General features: G+C 42.4%; 2 protein-coding genes across 3 annotated transcripts; one reads left to right on the top strand and one right to left on the bottom strand.

Annotated features, from left to right (window-relative positions):
- The first annotated feature begins 4,909 nt into the window (after window positions 1–4,909).
- Window positions 4,910–12,566, top strand: LOC136477413 (protein MEI2-like 4). Of its 2 annotated transcripts, XM_066475569.1 has the most exons (16): window positions 4,910–5,330; window positions 5,937–6,042; window positions 6,231–6,273; window positions 6,773–7,078; window positions 7,547–7,962; window positions 8,051–8,209; window positions 8,341–8,457; window positions 8,532–8,680; window positions 9,288–9,385; window positions 9,465–9,920; window positions 10,122–10,591; window positions 10,697–10,773; window positions 10,864–10,948; window positions 11,046–11,114; window positions 11,275–11,454; window positions 12,078–12,566. In XM_066475569.1, the coding sequence occupies exons 2-16, from the start codon at window positions 5,938–5,940 to the stop codon at window positions 12,234–12,236; spliced, it is 2,889 nt and encodes a 962-aa protein (XP_066331666.1). In that variant the 5' UTR covers window positions 4,910–5,330; window position 5,937; the 3' UTR covers window positions 12,237–12,566. The 2 variants fall into 2 exon arrangements, with proteins under 2 accessions (XP_066331666.1, XP_066331665.1); XM_066475568.1 differs by having other exon boundaries at window positions 4,912–5,330; window positions 10,122–10,773.
- Window positions 12,567–13,975: 1,409 nt separating this feature from the next.
- LOC136477414 (uncharacterized) lies at window positions 13,976–18,085 on the bottom strand. Its single transcript, XM_066475570.1, has 9 exons — window positions 17,573–18,085; window positions 16,971–17,024; window positions 16,225–16,284; window positions 15,761–15,931; window positions 15,564–15,683; window positions 14,912–14,988; window positions 14,769–14,824; window positions 14,578–14,681; window positions 13,976–14,455 (listed from the first exon to the last, which is right to left on the bottom strand). Exons 1-9 carry the CDS (start codon window positions 18,044–18,046, stop codon window positions 13,997–13,999), a joined length of 1,575 nt encoding a protein of 524 aa, XP_066331667.1. The 5' UTR covers window positions 18,047–18,085; the 3' UTR covers window positions 13,976–13,996.
- Window positions 18,086–19,159: the final 1,074 nt, after the last annotated feature.

The raw sequence follows: 19,159 nt of genomic DNA, 5'->3' as shown, positions 1-19,159 counted from the left end.
CTCCCAATCTTTCTACTCCTGAAAAAAACGGAGACATCCACGTGCAAAGATACACAAAGGATTGCTACTCTCTATTAATGGGGCGGTGATTTTTTTCTTCGACATTTCATCGTTCCATGCGCCGTTGCCTAGAGGTTTATCTGAATTGAATCTTCGGCCACTACTTTTAGATGTGAGAATAATAAAAAGTAGAATAGACAACGGCAACTTTTTTTATAAATTCTACCTATGAGTTAGGGTGCTAGGGTGGCGGTCGTAATTGCCCCACCACTACGTGGGAGATTCACCAGAATTGGATCTCGAGCCACTAATTTCATATCTAAGGCCTTGTTTGGATTTACCTAGCTAACTATTAGCTATGTTAGCTAGCCAGCTAGGAGAAACCAACGCCCTGTTTGGATTTACCCAGCTAACTATTAGCCGTGTTAGCTAGGAGACGCCGGCTAATATATAGCTAAGTGGTAGGTAAGACACTAGCTGAGCTTGTTAGCTGAGGATCAAAACAAGTCCTCAACTAATCTTTAGCAGCTAACTATTAGTTCTAGGGATCCAAACAAGCCCTAGGAATACTAGGTGGTAGAGTCATCAATGGAGTTTCCACTTTAGAGAGTTTCGAGTGTGTGTTAAGTGCCAAGTTAGTTAGTTGTGGCTTGTGGGGTGATTGTTGGCGGCGATGGCGATCGAGTCAGCGTCGTTATGACATTAGGTGGTGAAAAAAAATCTTGGAAGTGGACCTTTTTTTAGTTTTAGGAGTAAATTATTAGGAACGGTTAGTGACTAGTTATTTTTTCTTTCTAATATTTATTGTAAACATTATAAAACCTGATTTTAGATTATTTTTTGGTATAGTTGGAGGTACACCAATAAGTGCAAAGTAACGGATGGACAAAACGAAGCATTATGGTTACAGTAATACATGAACAGAAGGCGTGCGTCAGAGCAAGACTAATAATACAACTCATTGTTGGATGTACGTAAATTTATAGTCCACCTATTAGCCCACTCATATAATTAATGAGTTCATCTATGACCACTTTGTTTGTCTTACAACATTTATTAGTTTCCACTTTAGAGGTTCCGGGTGTGTGTTAAGTGCCAAGTTGGTTAGTTGTGGCTGGTGGGGTGATTGTTGGCGGTAATGGCGATCGTGTCAGTGTCGGTATGACATTAGGTGGTGAAAAAAATCTTAGAAGTGGTTTTTTTAGTTTTAGGAGTAAATTATTATAAACTTTTAGTGACTAAGTTTTTATCTAATATTTATTGTAATGAACATTATAAAACTAGATTTTATATTGTTTTTTTGGTACCGTTGGAGGTACTCCAATAAATACAGAGTAACGGATGGACAAAGCGTAAACGTTATAGTTACAATAATACATGAACGGAAGGCGTGCGTCAGAGCAAGACTAATAATACAACCCATTGCTGATTGTTTGTAAATTTACAGTCCCACCTATTAGTCCACTCATATAATTAATGAGTTCGTCTATGACCCCTTTGTTTGCCTCACAAAATTTATTTGCTCTTGTGGCGTAAGTTAACCGTAAGCTTATGACTAGTTTCTCTCCACTCTGCTCCTCTCCCTTCCACCATAGCAGAAATTTCGCCTACAACCTTATACTATATACTTGATCCCACGACATCATCCGCGTGCCTACCTCTACCTAGCAAGTGGTCCAGGATCCGTCCGATCCTATGTGACTGGTAACCTTCTCTGTGTTTTTTTTACATGTTATTATATTATTAGGTTTGTTTTAAGTCCAACATTCCTAACTTCACCATCAATTTCAAAAAAAAATCTATATTTGTTCAAACATATACTAACTATATATTATAAAATTATTTTTCTAGTAAATGTAAAAGTATAAATGTTACGATGATGATTAAAGCAGAACTATTTACTCTAGAATGAACGTTAAAAAACAGAGGAAGTACTACACACACGGTCTTTGAAACAAACGCCGCACAGCAAAGGTTGCGTACGGTTGATTACCAAAGCCATCTCGGAGGCATACGTATAGGCGGGCGGGCTACTAGGCTACTAGGCGGGTAGTAGGAGTACTATCGTGCCCTTTGGTGCAGAAAAACACGCATCCCGCGCACGCAGCCGGCCGCCGAGGACACGAGACGAGAGCGCGGGTGTGAAATCCGGTGACCCAAGGATTTTCCCGCCGCTGCACCGCACCCAGGCTTTTGATCCCTCCGAATCTTCCGTGCGAGCCCTCCTCTGCTTTCTCCACAAGCGGCATCCTTATCCACTTCGCTGCGCGGCGGGGCCCGTAGAGGCGGGGCCAGTAGGGACAGGAGAGGCGCTCGGACGACGATGGGTACACACAATAGCTGCGACCTGCGGGGGACGGGTCTTATCCTGGGACGGAGGCGGGCCCCACGGCAAGGGACAGGTCCGGGTCCGCGGCCCCCCGGCTGTTCGAACTGAGGCGCGGTGAATTGTCGGGTCCCGCCGGGGATCGTCTACGCCCAGTTGCTTTTCTGTGTCCCTTGGTGTTGCTTCGTGCTAGTGCACTATAGCACTACTATACCATATTCCTAATATTGGCTCATCTCTTATGCGTTCCGTCTCCGTTTCATGGGTCAAACAGCTACACTCGCTGTCTACATGCTTAACACTTAGCTCTAACATCAATGGTGTCAAAATCATACGTTACTTGTAGATATCATAGCTATATAGCATCTCTAGATATAGTGCTTATCTGTTTCTATAAATCATTATTAGAGCAAGAGAAGTATACAAAGAAAACACTTTAGCTAGTTTTCTCTTGTGTTCATGGCATATATATGTGAACCAACACATATTAGAGAAGGTAACTAGTAGCAAAGATGGGGTATAATGCCTAAATTTTGCAAATTATAGCAATTATAGGACCATGATTCATTCTCGGAAATACTTGTCATGCAAAGCTTCCACACCAAGTTACCTATTTCATTTGGTACTCAAGGCCATTCAGCTTATTCGGCTCGTGCTGATACGATCGTATACGATCGTGGATTATTATTGCTGGCTGGTTTGGTATGAGAGAAAAATATTGTTCTGCCTGGAAATTTACGATCCTTTATGACCAAGCGAACAAGCTAATTATAGCTGGATATTTCCATATCGAGTCACAACAGTAGGCAAAGACGCATGCTCCACAAATATTCTAGTTAAGTGATTGCTCCCTTCCCCCACCAGCATGCAAATCTATCAATTCTAGGACATATATCAATTCTCAAGTTAATTTACCTAGATGCACCTAACTATTTTAGTGATTCCTTTGGCACTAATCAATGAGAAAGGATGCAACCTTCCCTAGATAGCCGCAAGCACGCACGATAATTTTGGATTACATGCATGCATGAGGGATGTAACTAATGCTAGTAGCTATCTATTTCATGAGCAATTTTAGCTGCTGCCACCAAAGGCCAAGATTTGAAATGCAAGGCGTCATCTTTTGGCGCTCTCAGCTGATGCCACTAAATCCACATTTGTTAGGTATTATACGTGAAATATAATCACCTCATGACTGCTAAATGGAATAAAATATGTTAATGTTCAACCATTCCAAGCGTGATAGACAACATGTTGGTAGATCACTTGTGTGTTTGACATCGAGTCGATGGAAAGAACGTCGACTGACGTTAATTAGTATTTTTTTAAATAACGTGGGACAAGAGACCACAATTAACACATGAAAATCTAAGGCGTGGAAAACAAGTTGCCAAAAGACAAGGGATAATTATTCTAAAAAAAGATAAGGGACAATTACTCCAGGGATTTGGTAATAAAAGCCGAGAAGACAGGGTCGTCGTCCATTTCAGGCAACATGCTTATTATGCAATAATTTAGGAGAGCTCATGAAACTTATGCACTACGAAACTTACCCCGTATTTTAGGCAAGGTTTAGATGAAAGATGTTTTAGCTCAAGAAGATGGTAAATAAACACGGGTGTGCATTTTTATTTTTATCCACGACTACAATGAGTGCTCCGCAAGGTTAGCAGTTGATTAGTAGTCTGCATTTCCTTTCACATATGAAGGAGGTATCAGTTTTAGAAAAAATAGAAGTCCTGTCACTACCAATAGCCAAAAAAGAAGGTGCTCTGAATATCGACTTTTAATACTACTCTCTCCGTTTAGAAAAAAACGCAATTCTAGCTTCAAACCCAGACACGACGTGTATTCAGATTCAGAGCTAGAGTTGTTGTGAGAGAACCCTCTGGGCCGGTTCGGCTAGTATTAAAGCCGCCTGATAAGCCGGCCTTAACTGATTTGTTGTGAGAGAAAAATACTGTAGACTCTAACTGATAAGCCAGCTGATAAGTTCAAAGAAACATGCCAAGAATTGCGATTTTTTTTTGACGGAGGGAGTACATCCAATTTGCAATAAAAGCCGAATGATCAATCTGAACTGTCAGTGGAACATACGAATTTTCCATACTGGTGGATAGAGACGAAGCGTTGAAAGTACTGTTGTCAGAAAGCAATTAAAATGAGAAAAGCATTCTAATGCAAGCAGTGAGTGAGAGAGAGGAGAACCACAGCTATATCTCTCCGGCGCAAGCAAGCAAGCAAGGCACGCCCGAGGAGGCCGCCGATGGATCGATGCCTTGTCCTAACCAACTCAGCCCAAAGCCGTCGCCTCCCACAACTCCCACCACCCAAATTTAAACCCACCTCCCCCCAGTGCACCGCTCTCTTCCCTGGATCCCACTGCAGTGCTGGCCCCACCCGTGTCTTCAGTTACTGACAGGGAAGCCCGCCTAGACGTGGGCCACATCTCGTCAGTTTCAGGTGGTAGCGCATGCCCCGGGGCCGCCGCACGCGCCGCGGTCCCGTGCTCCGCGGTTGCGGTCACCGGGCGTCACCGCGGGGTACGGTATAAAGGGCGTTCCCCCCGTGTCTCGCCGCACGCGTTTGGGTTGGTAGTTGCTGTTCTCCCCTGTCCCTGAGGCCCGCGTCTCCGCTTCGTCTCACCACCCACCACCTCCTCCTCGCCGGGGACCCCTCGCCGGAGCCAGCAAAGCTTCCGGCGAAGAAATCTGGCGGGCACACCACAAGGGGGCGGAGCAGGGGGACGGGGGCGGGCGCCGGAATGGGGGCCAGCGGCCGGGGGCGAGCCGTCGTCGTCGCTGGTGTCGCGTCGCTCTAGGGTTAGGTAGGTGTCCGTAGCTTTCTCCTTCGCTCCCGCGGCCAGGGCTGCGCGGCCCCGGCGTCGCATTGGGGTCCCCGGTCGACCGTCAGGCCGCGTGATCCACCCGTGCTGCTGCTGCCCGCGAATTCGGCACCATTTCGGAGCTCTGAGGAGGAGGAGGTGGCAGCAAGCGCCGATCTGGTGAGCCCCCACTCGCTTCCCGTTGCTGTTTTTTCTGGGGGATGTTTCAATTTTGGGAATTGTGGGGAGCTCTCCTCGTATCCTTGCTTGCTTTGTTTTGTGGGTGCCCTTGCTTGCTGTATGTGATCTGAGCTTGAATTCGGGGGCTGACAATTAATTTCGGCTATGCTCCGCGGAATTCCTCGTTTTGTTTTGATGGTTACCTTTGATCACAAGGGACTTGCTTGTTTGGAGCTCGTAGAGCCCGAGGCGCATTAAATTCCACATCTTCTGTGCTGTTTTATTGGGGGAATTAAACATTTCTCTCACAAGTTTTGTGGGATTCGTACTCGGATTTGTCAAATCTACTGGTTCTGATTCAGAAATGTTGACTTTGGAAGCTCACACGAACTAAATTCCGCTTTTTTCTCTGCTGCCCTATGGCTCCGTTGTCATGGATGCACATATTTCTGCGCGTAAAATTGCTCTGATTCGTCATGTTTACCCCCTCGACGCTTCATCTTTTCCGCAAAATTTTATCAATTTTGCCTTGATCCCGGGCAATTGAGGTACGGTGCTGTTGTCAAGGTTTGTGCCTAACACGTTATATGGTCTGGACGCCTGCAGGATGCCATCTCAAGTCATGGATCCGAGGCGCCACCTCCCCCAGTTCAGCAATCAAACCCTGGCTGCGTCCTCCTTCTCTGAGGAGCAGCTTCGCCTTCCCACAGAGGTAATTATCTGCAATTGCAGAATTGTTACCCCAGTTATTGTTTTTCTGTTTTTGTTAGTTTATTTATGCTAAGGCCAGTGATGTCTTTATTGTTTTAGTTCATGTTTGACACCTATCATTTTGTCACTTGATCATCTTTCTTGAGTCTTGACTATAACATGCACTAATTTTTTTTTATATCTTTGCAGAGGCAGGTCGGATTTTGGAAGCAGGAGTCGTTGCATCACATTGGTGAGTACTGAATTTGATTCAATCTCCCTTAGCTTTTTGCTCATTTCCATGCAAAGGATGCCTTTTGGCTGCAAAAATTCACGTGTTATTGGGGGGCATTTTGTGCATTTAACGAGTCACAACATTTTATGCATGACTAAATAACATAAATAATTTGTTTCCATGGGATGAATATGATTTTAGCTTACCCTAACTTCAAGGCTTTGTATATGTTGTCGTTGTGGTGGACATGATTTATTGCACTTTTCATTTGTTGTTTCTGTAGTTAAGTGAAGCCATTGTTTTGTGTTCACCTTGGTTTGCAAAGGATTTTTGACATATTTGATGTCCAGGTTATCCTTTGATAAACAATCGGTTGCTGCTAGTTTCTACCTTATTATTCCTTTTTATTTCTTTGGCGCTCGTGTCATACTCTCTCTTTGTTATCACAATGCCTCATGCATTTTGTTGTTCATTATCAAGATGTCTTCTCAAAACAAGATGTTTCTATTGTTGTCAGGAAGCAAGTCAGTTGCATCTTCTCCAATTGAAAAGCCCCAACCCATTGGGACAAAAACTGTGGCTCGGATAGATCCACAACCATACAGGCTGAGAGACCAGAAGACTGCATTTAGCCTTGAGCACAAGACTTTTGGTCAAGAGAGACATGTTAACTTGCCACCATCTCTGTGGAGAGCTGATCAAGACCCTAACCTCCAATCTGATTCATCTTTATTTCCCGACGGAAGGAGGACTAATCCAAATGAGTCCTACAATGAGAATGGGCTTTTCTCAAGCTCCCTGTCAGAAATTTTTGACAGAAAATGTGAGACAGTTTACTCTGGCACTTTCATCATCTTAATTAGAGCGATTGATTGTACTGTGCAGTGAGCCTGAACCATGAGAACCATTCTCTTCATCATAGAAAATGCATTGAACTGTATCACATATTCCATAGCATGTATTGTGTATGGGTGCACCTTGAAATCAATAGAAAGGAATAAAAAGTACAACAAAGAATATCAATGAGTTTTAAAGGAAGAACAAATAAAAAAACTTTCATCTTTTTTTTAGCATTTTTGCATCTTATTTTCGAAGGAATCTACCTGCTTTATTTTTTCTTTGGCCTAAGAATCCTTTCACTTTAGTTTGGTGTCGTTATCCTTTTATTTTCAGTCACATCTTTTGCAAGATTTGTGCAGTCAGACACTCCGATTAAATCATTGCTATTGTAGTAAGCAATATACTGTTCCTATTTATTGCTTCCTAACCAATTTTATGCTTCAATCTGTAGTGGGACTGAGATCCAAGGATGTGCTTCTACGTCAGCCAGTTGAAAAGGTTGATCCAACTCATGTAGATGATGAACCCTTTGAGTTAACGGAGGAAATCGAAGCGCAAATAATAGGAAACATACTTCCTGATGATGATGACTTACTATCAGGTGTTCTTGATGTTGGGTACACAGCCCATGCTAACAATGGTGATGATGTCGATGATGATATATTCTACACTGGAGGCGGGATGGAACTGGAAACCGATGAAAATAAAAAAAATACAGAAACTAATGGTGGAGCTAATGATGGTCTTGGGTCGCTCAATGGCACAATGAATGGTGAACATCCATATGGGGAACACCCTTCAAGAACTCTTTTCGTCCGAAACATTAATAGCAATGTTGAGGATTCTGAATTAAGGCTCCTATTTGAGGCATGTTGCTTTTTGCCGTTTTCTGCTCAAACCTATTGTTTTTGTACAGAACATTTGTTTCTGAAAATCATTTACTCTTTACCCACAGCATTATGGAGAAATCAGCAACCTTTACACTGCCTGCAAACATCGTGGTTTTGTGATGATATCTTACTATGACATAAGATCGGCATGGAATGCCATGAGGGCACTTCAAAACAAGCCACTCAGACGTAGAAAACTTGACATACATTATTCCATTCCGAAGGTATTCACAACTCTCTGTCTTACTGGCTTGATTTGTAGACATATTTTGCCCAAGGATGCCAGTGTGTATGTAGTTTGCAGTTTTTAGTCTTGTGTAGTGCTTGTGCTAATTGCCACCTTTTTTCCCTTTAGGACAATCCTTCGGAGAAGGATATTAACCAGGGGATGCTTGTTGTATTTAATGTTGACCCGTCTGTAACAAATAATGATATCCATCAGATATTGAGCGACTATGGTGAAATAAAAGAGGTATGCTATGCTCTTACATTAACTACCTACTACTACATTATAACTAGGACTGTAATGTCTTAAATTAATTGCAGATTCGTGATGCACCGCAAAAGGGCCATCACAAAATTATAGAATTTTACGACGTCAGAGCAGCCGAAGGTGCAGTTCGTGCTTTAAACAGGAGTGATCTTGCTGGCAAGAAAATAAAATTGGAGACTGGCCGTCTGAGTGCTGCTAGACGGTATGTATTTGAAATGTTAATCTTGCTGTCCCTTCTCGTATTTCATCAGCAATACTTCCTTTATTACTTTTGGACACTCCGTATTTAATCGTTGATCATTTGATCACAGCTTTAGTGAACCTTAGGTTATTATTTAGCAAGCTGAATGATTCTTGCTTAGGCATCACTGGTATATAGTGGTATCACTTATTCTATATGACGGTACCTGTGGATAGTATGCACATTAGTTTTATGCTCTGATTTTTATTTTCTTTTCTCAAGTGGAAAAACTCTTCCTGGAGCTGTAAACATTGCACTGTTTTTATGTCATGTATAGATAGTTACTTAATCTTTGTTTGTTTATTTCTGTGTATGGGCTCTCATGTCCTAAACAAAACATATTTTTGTTTATTCTTTCATATTATATTCCTAATTCTTTGTATCGTATTTAGGTGTATTGATATATACTTAGTATGTTAGTTATTTAATTCATCCAGAAAAAGAGCAATTATTATGTGATGCAGCATTCTAATTTTGATTCTATCGTACAAACTTTTGAACATGGTGGTGTAAACACATAGGTTTTAATCACTGTTCTAACATTGATTTTAATGTTGTTTTATAACAGTTTAACACAGCACATGTCCAAAGAGTTGGGGCAGGAAGAATTTGGTGTATGCAAACTGGGCAGTCCAAGCACAAATAGCCCTCCATTGGCTTCATTGGGTATGATGTTTATTTTTTCATCTTTATTGTATGTCATGTCAATAGCTGCATTTCCTGACATGGAGGATTATTCTTCAAGGTTCATCTAATATGGCAGCAATGACATCTTCTGGCCGTGAAAATGGGAGTATTCATGGTTTGCATTCTGGACTTCTCACATCAATGAGCCCGTTCAGAGAGGCTTCTTTTCCGGGTCTATCGTCTACCATACCACAGAGCCTGTCCTCTCCCATTGGAATTGCATCTGCTGCAACTCATAGTAATCAGGCTTCCCTTGGTGAGCTCAGCCACTCACTTAGTCGGATGAATGGGCATATGAATTATGGTTTTCAAGGCATGGGTGCTCTTCATCCCCATTCCCTTCCTGAAGTTCACAATGGAGCAAATAACGGCACCCCTTACAATCTAAACCCGATGGCACCAGTTGGTGTCAATAGCAACTCGAGAACAGCTGAAGCAGTTGAAAGCAGACATCTTCATAAAGTGGGTTCTGGTAACCTCAGTGGGCACTCATTTGATCGTGCCGGTGAAGGAGGTAAGTTTGTAAATTTGGACATCCTAATCTCCATTTTTATTTTTGACCCCATTCTCTCTCATTTCCATTCCTTAAGCATGTGTTTTGTAATAAAGCTGTTTGGTCTATCAGGATTGTGACAGCTAACTGTCAAAAGTTGATCAATTAATGTATGTTATTTAACTGTACCCTGCATGACTGCATGTGTACCAATTTTTGCAGCTATGGGATTTTCAAGAAGTGGAAGCGGTCCTGTCCGTGGTCACCAGTTAATGTGGAATAATTCAAATAACTTCCACCGTCCTCCCAATTCCCCTGTGCTGTGGCAAAATCCGGGATCATTTGTAAACAATGTACCGTCTCGCCCCCCAGCACAAATGCATGGAGTTCCAAGAGCACCATCACACATGATTGAGAATGTTCTTCCAATGCATCATCATCACGTGGGCTCTGCACCAGCAATCAATCCATCACTTTGGGACAGGCGGCATGGCTATGCAGGGGAATTGACAGAAGCATCAAGTTTTCATCCTGGCAGTGTTGGGAGCATGGGATTTCCTGGTAGCCCTCAGCTTCATGGTTTGGAGCTAAATAGCATATTTTCTCACACTGGTGGTAATCGCATGGATCCAACCGTGTCTTCAGCTCAGATCAGCGCACCATCTCCTCAACAAAGAGGTCCTATCTTCCATGTAAGGAATCCTATGGTTCCCCTTCCATCATTTGATTCACCTGGTGAGCGGATGAGAAGCCGAAGAAATGACTCAGGTGCTAACCAGTCTGATAATAAACGGCAGTACGAGCTTGATGTTGACCGCATAATGCGGGGGGAAGACTCACGAACTACACTGATGATAAAGAATATCCCAAATAAGTATGTTTTGAGATCACCCAATTTTATGCTACATTTATGTTCTGTCTCAATAATATATATTTTTTGTTCTGGTTCTCTTTCGGGTTCCAGGTATACCTCCAAGATGCTCTTGGCTGCTATTGATGAAAGTCATAAGGGCACTTATGATTTTATTTACTTGCCGATTGATTTTAAGGTAGTTTGAATTTAACTCATAAGCGACCGGTGCCTCGTATTTGTTGGGACTGTACTTGTCTGTTCATGTTACTAAATGAAATCAATCTCCTTTTCAGAATAAATGTAATGTTGGCTATGCTTTCATCAACATGACCAATCCTCAGCATATCATCCCATTTTATCAGGTGAGAAAATTATTCAGTTGACGAAGTGCTACTGCATTGATGCAATTATGGCTATTTTGGCCTTTGATCAACTTGTATGGCTTGCCAAATTCGTACTTTGATAAAATATCCAGCTTGAACATCGATGTGCTATCCTGAGCCATTTTGTCATCCTTTTCAGACTTTTAATGGTAAAAAGTGGGAGAAGTTTAACAGTGAGAAGGTGGCATCACTTGCTTATGCCAGAATCCAAGGGAAAACAGCCCTGATTGCTCATTTCCAGAACTCTAGTTTGATGAATGAGGACAAACGCTGCCGCCCCATACTCTTCCACTCAGAAGGTCCTAATGCAGGAGATCAGGTATGCTTGTCTTTTTTTTTCCTGGGCAGTTTCCCTGCTATCTTGTTCTCCAGTAGTCCAGTTACATTATGTATCGCTGATTCGCTGCCCTGTGACAAGTCTTCTCTATATCATCTAAGTCTTTGTGCAAAAAAAAAGGTGTGAGGTAAATTTACACCTGCCATTTTTGCTGCATTAACTGTCCTGTGACAAGTCTTCCTATAGTCATCCATATATTCCTTGAATCCTTGATGGGCTGATGGCAGCTAAAAACATAGGTTTTGTGCAAATAAAAATGTGGGAGTTAAATGCCCACCTGCCATTTTTGCTGTATTAACTGCCTAACTAGTAACGAGTCCACAATTATAGAAAATGTAACGTCTGTGGATACCTTTTTCATCTGCACTTTCATACTGTGCACCAATGAACTAAGATACATACATTTCACAAGTGGGGTAACATTCTTTGAACACTGTATCATTCTCACTGTTTTCAAAGCAAGTTTGGTACATAGTTTGCAATCGTACCATACTTATATGGTCCCAGTGTCTGCTTAATAATTTCAGAACTTGCTCTATTATTGTGCCTGCAGTGCTTTTAAGCATATGGTTGCAATTTTGACATTTTGTTGTGATCTTTCTCAGGAACCTTTCCCTATGGGTACAAACATCCGAGCCAGGTCTGGGAGATCCCGGACTTCCTCCGGCGAAGAAAATCACCATGATATCCAGACAGTCTTGACCAACGGTGACACTTCTTCCAATGGAGCTGATGCTTCAGGTCCCACCAAGGACACTGAGTAGCTGAGCTGCAGCTTGCTGCATCGCTAACCACAAAGGCCCAAGCTATAACTTTTTGCAAAGCCATTTTCAGTCCTAGTTTTCCCTTTCCCCCCTTTCCCATTTTGGTTTTGTTTGGTAAGTCTCCTGATCTGTATTTATTAACTTCCATGATGCGGGTCACCGAAGACTTAGGTTGCTGCAAAATTTGTCTCTGGCGGGAAGCTATATGCAAGAGGGTGCTACCGGGTTCCCCAGAATCTATGTGCTTGTTAACCTGAAGGCCGAGAAAGGTGAAAGGCGCAGGGAGAGCCTCCAGATTTTGGTCGCTGTAAGAATTAACCCCATGTTGTACAGCAGGTCCCAGTAACTTGTGCTGAGGGGAGAGTGAAGGAGTCATTGTCATCAGTTTTTAGTGGTGGTGTGTGTGGAGAAGAAGAGTCTTGCCTGCATTTTCTTTTGGAACCTTCTCTTGTGCCTTCACCTGTATTGCATTTTGAGTCGAGGGCTCCTCTTAAATTGTGTGCAGAGGGGCTCGATTTTGTTAACCGGAACAAGGCGCATTTGCGTCTGGATCAACCCCGGTCTTGTCTTCAGGGCACTGTCGCCGTATTTATCAACCTTCTTATGTACATCTCCATCTATATATAGTATGAGTTTTGATGTCATCTATTTTGTGGCTGTCGTCTCACAAGGTTATTTATCTATATCAACGCGTCTGTTACGGTCTGCATAAAACCTTTATGAACCTTGTGCTTGGTTGCTTATTATGTAAGCATGAATGCAAGCTCTGTGAGTGCGTAATCCTTGTTCAAATCCTTTCAAGAGTATACCAACTTATAGGAGACGATTTTACGAATCACAGAGTCTTTGGCTCTCCATATCACCCGGCTACGTCGCCACATCCCAAGAGGAAGAATGCCAAAGTGGACACATGACTCGCATATCGGACGCTCCTTGGTTAGAAAAGCCGAAAGCGTGTCGTTTAAGGTTGAGTGCAGTCAGTACCCTTAAATTTGTCAATCAATATCTCTTTGAATATTTTACTTCAACTTTTGAAAACATATATATTTGTCCTGGAAAATAGGGTTGGTGATATAAGATAAGGCCCCGTCAGGAAAGCTGAAAAGACCCAGCATACAGGAGCTGCCAAAAGTTACCTGGCGTCCTCAGCAGTCAGCACCACTCGCAAGTCGCAAGCATACCAAAAAATGCCAAAAAGGCTGAGGCTGTGACATCATAGGAACTGACTGCAACTTACAGTTTACCAACCAAACGTCTGAGGTTGTCATACAAATTCACCAGAACACAATGATAGGCTGATAGCTAGAGAAGATAGAAAAATAATTACAAAGTGAATAAAAAAAAGAACTAACAAATGCAAGCTTGTCAGAACAGAACTAATCACAAAAAGGAAAATGCACAAGAAAGATTTAGTCTGTACACATACCAAATGATTATGAGGCAAAGTTACCACAGGAACCTAGTTAAGAAAACGTGATCACAATTCACAAAAAGAATCAAAATCAATGTACCAAGTCGAGACTTTAACCGAGCTACAGAACAAAGTTTTCAGCCCTGTCAGAGACAAAGGAGGAGCAACTACTGATCATCCACAATCCTATTGGCACCAGCAGTTTGTGCCAACAGGATAAAGAATCCAGAAGTATATGCCTATCTATCTCGTCAGTGTATGCATAATTCTCGATCTATAGCGTCTCTCAACAAATGCTCACCATACTCATGGTCAGAGACGAACTTAACTTTCCCGCTCCGCAGTGTGTTTATCTGATTTTATCTGATTCTGATTTCTCACCAGTGGAGGTGGAGCCCTCCACCCGGTCAATCTGCTGATTTGATGTCTCACCACTGCAGCTACCCGTCTGGTGTTGACTTGGACTCTTAGCGGCCTGGCTCTCTGTCTTGTCAGACCGCTGACCAGAGCTCTCACCAGAAGTCACAGGACCATCAGGATGGTATGGGTATATGATGTCATAGTGCTCCTGCGTGTGTAGCACGGTCACACGGGGAACTTCATGATCAGGGGGTACTTGATGATGATGACGTGGCCAACACGTGCTTCTTGGCATATCATCTTGGGGATCTTGGCCAATGTAGAGGTCTTGACCAGCTTCTTGAAAGAGGTACTCCACTCGCAGAGGCACCCGAAGCGCCCTGACTAGTGCTGTTATCTGAATATGATCTGTAAAGACCCTACGCTGGATAACTTCTTGAAAGCACCACTGTTTTAAATAAAGAAAGGTGTGAGGATAGAATGAGTGTCATGTTTTCTGAAAAAAGATGCACTGGGTGGTTCAGAACTAAGTAATCCAAGAACCCAAGGTAAACTGGCGGTGATACTTACTTCGGTGAGAGTGCGACCTTCATTGAGCTCGGGTATAAGTGGTACAAACTCTTCACTGTGCGAGCATATCCAGATAGCTGCTACCAATCTGAGGAAAGCAAAAACTGACCAACAAAATGTGTTGGAACAATGAACTAGGAATTAGGATACAAGTGGAGGAAGGGTAGCTTGGTTCAGGGGGGGTGTATTACTGTCGTCTGTCCCCTTATAACCATTGAAGAACTCAAGAAGTTTCCCTATGCGGTAGCTGAAAAATGGCACATATTCAGTACATCATGTGAAATGCATTGGCAGCAACACTGATGGAATTGCTGGGAAGAAACATATTAGAAACCTGTTAATTGTTGGTACATGCTTCCACCGTCTGTGTGTCTTCCATCTCATTACTTTCTTTATCAGCTTCTTAAATGCCTAAATGAATCAGATAATCACTATATTTTCTTGCAATAAGGTTTACACACTGACTATTATAACAAGGTACGAAAAGATATAAGCAACATAAGATTTGACTGCGCAGCTTCTACCAGTAAACAACAACTATAAGATAGTAGTTGAGAAAGAAAATATTTTGTAAGCAAGTAGGAGAAACAAAACATTAGTGATTTGATCAGATGACCACACAAAGCAGCATGGGCGCATTATCTTGGTTTAAGGAAGAAGCATGATCTCTTTTATCTCTCTACAATGATATCTCATTATTGCTGTTCTGTGAAAGTGAACTTATGTGAGCATGTATTTTTTATTAGCATTAGATTGTTACGTTTCAAATAAAATCAAATTTGAACCCATGTCAACAGGTTGTAATGTTGTGATGGCATGCCCCTATGCCACTACAGTGAAACAATGGTGCATATCCTGCAAACGATAAAAGAAAAAAAACGAAAGTGAGATGCCAGATCCAGCTTGCACCTTGATGTTAGTTGAAGAAATGATCTATTAATTAAACATATTTATCTCAGAAATGGTAAACTTGGAGGTGAGCTTACTTTGTGGCTCCTGGAAAATTCGGAGGCCCACCCAAGGCGTGCATGTTGCCTAGCCACTCCTTTAACAGCAGCAAGAAGACGGTGTTCCTCATGTGTATCCTGCCTATGAAGGACTTGCTCCTGTTTTAGAGTGGCGCATACTAGGGTGTTAACCACAAAACGTAAATCTTATTCAAAGGAAAAGGGAGGACACTAACGAGGTAGGAAAATATGAAGCTCCTGTAGAAACACTCTCCATCTCCATGCACTGGCCTAAATTCAGAATAGGCATTGCGAAGGTTCAGAGCATGTGAATGAAATAACACTCCTCGTCCAGCAACCATTTCAAGGAGATTGTAATGCCTAATGAGCTCGGTTATGTGGAGTTTCTGCACAAAAACAAGAGCAAAGGAATTCAAATCAAAATGATCTGAACCAGGAAGCAGCAGTTCTAATATGGGATTATAATTTGTTAAGTTTTCAGGTTTCCACATTATAAGAAAACCTTAAGCCACTAATAAATGCAATGTTTTTGCTGATATTGATTTGTTCGATGAATAAATAAAGAAAGAACATATACTGCATTTCTTGAATTCAATACAAACTCAAAGCTGACTAAGGTCCCATCACAAACCAATAATATTAATTAGAAAAGGCACGTAAACAGTGTATGGAGTCAAACCTGGTAGCTCACATGAGGTATTGTGTAATTTCGGTTGGAGATTCCTATCCTGTCCAAAAACTATTCCACATAAAATGGGTTAAAAATTCCACAATTTTTGCCAGAATAAGAAGCAATTGTAAATAATTAATGCCAAGATCCATCCAATAGTTCACAGAAGGAAACAATGAAGAAGGCAATGGAACTTTTTAAAATATTACTACAGAAATATCCAAGATCTTATGTATCTGACAATTGTCTCTTTTGCTAATCATATAATAACTTCAACTATTAGACCATTCATCAACATCAGATACCTGTATGTTTGTCTTCAGAATTCCTTGGAAACACGTCAACAAGGACAATTTGTGGTACAATGAAGAGTAAGACATAAATACTGACCGTTAATAATATCAGTGTAAGCAATAACACTTTTTACAGTTTTTAAAATTATGAAAACATCACAACAGCATTGTTTTTTCCCCTTGAAATTCCATATCAGATCACAATAGTAATCAAGAATCATCTAATCTTGGCAGAACAGAAACTATAACATTTGCCATTGCTTTCATCTCTATGCTACACCCATTTGAACATGATCTCCTGCCAGAATAAATTTTATGATCTCAATATTTCATATAAGCATGGAGAGAACAAAGACTGAACAATCCTGATCCAACATTCAAACACAAAAATTGGCACAAGAGTGCTCACACCAGTTACCAATCACAACCAAAGATGTAAGAAATATTCAGGTCATATTATACCTTTCTCCAGAGCGGTTTCTTGCCTTTTTTGGGCCAAAGTGCTGGTGAGTCCACCTGTTCCAAAATTAACGTCGAAAGTCAAATATTGAAACAAGGGAGCAGTGATAACAAAATCGACACTTATCGAGTCTCTTCTCAGCTATTCAAAATATGATTATGCTTTAGGCAAGAAATCAGCCAGGCAAGGGCTAAAACCAGCAATGCATGTAATCCGCCAATGATCTAAAGAAACTACATTGGTTTATGCTATCTCAAATAAACATAGAGATTGACCCTGACATTTGACGGTGAAATGAAAGCATGATATCAAACTGAACAGAAATATCGATCATAACAGCGCAAGAACATGCACCTACAAAAGTATCTGCAAGATCGTTGGCTTGCCACTCTAAGCAACCAAGAAAGAGAAATTGGCCCTCAACATCTGCCGAAGGATTCCACCCCTACTCTAGGATGCCGTACAGTTTCTTAGGTCCAGACTCCAGTATCCAAAATCCTTCCCCAAGATCCCCAAGAACGGCAGGATTCGATATCCCAAAGGCCAAATCACAAGCAAACAGGAATCGCTCAAGAACGTAGTCGAAATATCCAGGAAACAACACCTGCTCATTCTGTTGCCTCGGCGTTCCCTCAGCCTCGGCTTTCTGGTCCGTTTCCCCGCTCCTCTCCCTCTGGCACTCCAGCATCAGTTCATCGAACACGTTCTTCAAATCGAACGCGGCGCTCGGACCTCCGGCTCTCGAGGAGGAGGGAAGGCCCTCTCTCGAGAAGGAGGGAGGGCGTGGAGGAAGAGGGGGCTTGCCGCCAGCGGAGCCCCAGGCCGCCCAGAAAAGAGACACGGTCTCCTCGCCCTTCTGCTCTGCCGCCGCAGCTGTGGCGGTGGCGGCGGAGGGGTTCTGGCCTCCGGCTTCCGGTGGCCCATGGACCTCTTCCTCTTCTTCGATGATCTCTAACCGCGGAGCGGAGGGCGGCGGCTCTGTAGCGGCGGCGGCGTTGGACTCCTCGCGCTGGCGCAGCGAATCGACCGGTTCTTTGGTTTCGTCGTCGTCTTGGTTCTTTCCTGAATCGGAGGCCATCGTGGCGGGAAGAAAAGCCTGAAGGGAAGGGGCTGTGGAGGGTCTGCTTCGCGAAATCTGGGAGAGCGAGGGGGCGGAGGGGAAATACGTGGAGGGCGTCGTTGTTAATGGTAGAGATGATGGGGGGATATTTATAAAGGCCGTAATGGTCGGTTCCTGGAGGAGATACGGTAACGGGGGAACACGAGGGATTTGGGCAGTTTGGTTCTTGGATGATTTTCTTGCTGTTATATCAGAGGAGAAACTAAATTTAAGTTTTGTACATACTCTGTGTTCTTGCATACTCTCCTAAAAGTATTGTATGTTTTGTTCTTTATTAATTATTATGTTAGTGTTTCTATTGGCTTTTCACCAAGTTTTCCTTGAGCACTTTAGAACTTGTATTTTGACCAATGTTGCACCCCCTCTTAATTGTAATACATACATATGCTCAATCAAAGATATACAATATATAACTTCTATATATTCAATCGATGCCACCACAATCAAAGATATACAATAAGTCACCTCTTGAGCTTCAATATGTTCGATCGATGCCACCACTTGGTCAATCTGAACCTAAGGGCTTTCAACATCGCATGTGAGTAAATCTCCCTTGAACTAATGACTTGCACACCATGTGATCAAGACTTCACTTTCATCCGTATAAGTCACCACAACATATGATTCAACAATTACTTGCTACTTCACACTGCATGGCTCATCATGGATTGATTAGTTCCTCGGAGTTAACACATGTACTTGCTTCTGCACCTAGCCTTGCATTGGTTCCTTGGTTCTCAAGCCATTGCTTGCCCTTTACCTTCGATTTATACCTTAAAGACATAGCTTGATTTAATCATTCACCCTATTTTGTATCATCAACAACATTCAACTTGAAATACATTTTCCCTATATCCAATTTATGCAAATCATCAATAACGATGATTATGCATAAGCTACTGTCGGGTTCATAAACCCGGGGTCCCTCATGGACCGGCTTCCCAGCAAAGGCTCGGCCCAACAGACGACGTTGCGAACGACGCGCAACTCCTGGGCTGGCCCAAAACACCTAAACGACAGGCCCGAAGGGCGATCCAATCTCCGACCGGAAGGCCTCGCTAAGGAGGAATA

This window comes from Miscanthus floridulus, chromosome 8 (genome assembly GCF_019320115.1).
Source record: "Miscanthus floridulus cultivar M001 chromosome 8, ASM1932011v1, whole genome shotgun sequence".
In the NCBI taxonomy this organism is placed as follows: Eukaryota; Viridiplantae; Streptophyta; class Magnoliopsida; order Poales; family Poaceae; genus Miscanthus; species Miscanthus floridulus.
This window is presented reverse-complemented; position numbering and strand designations above follow the sequence as displayed.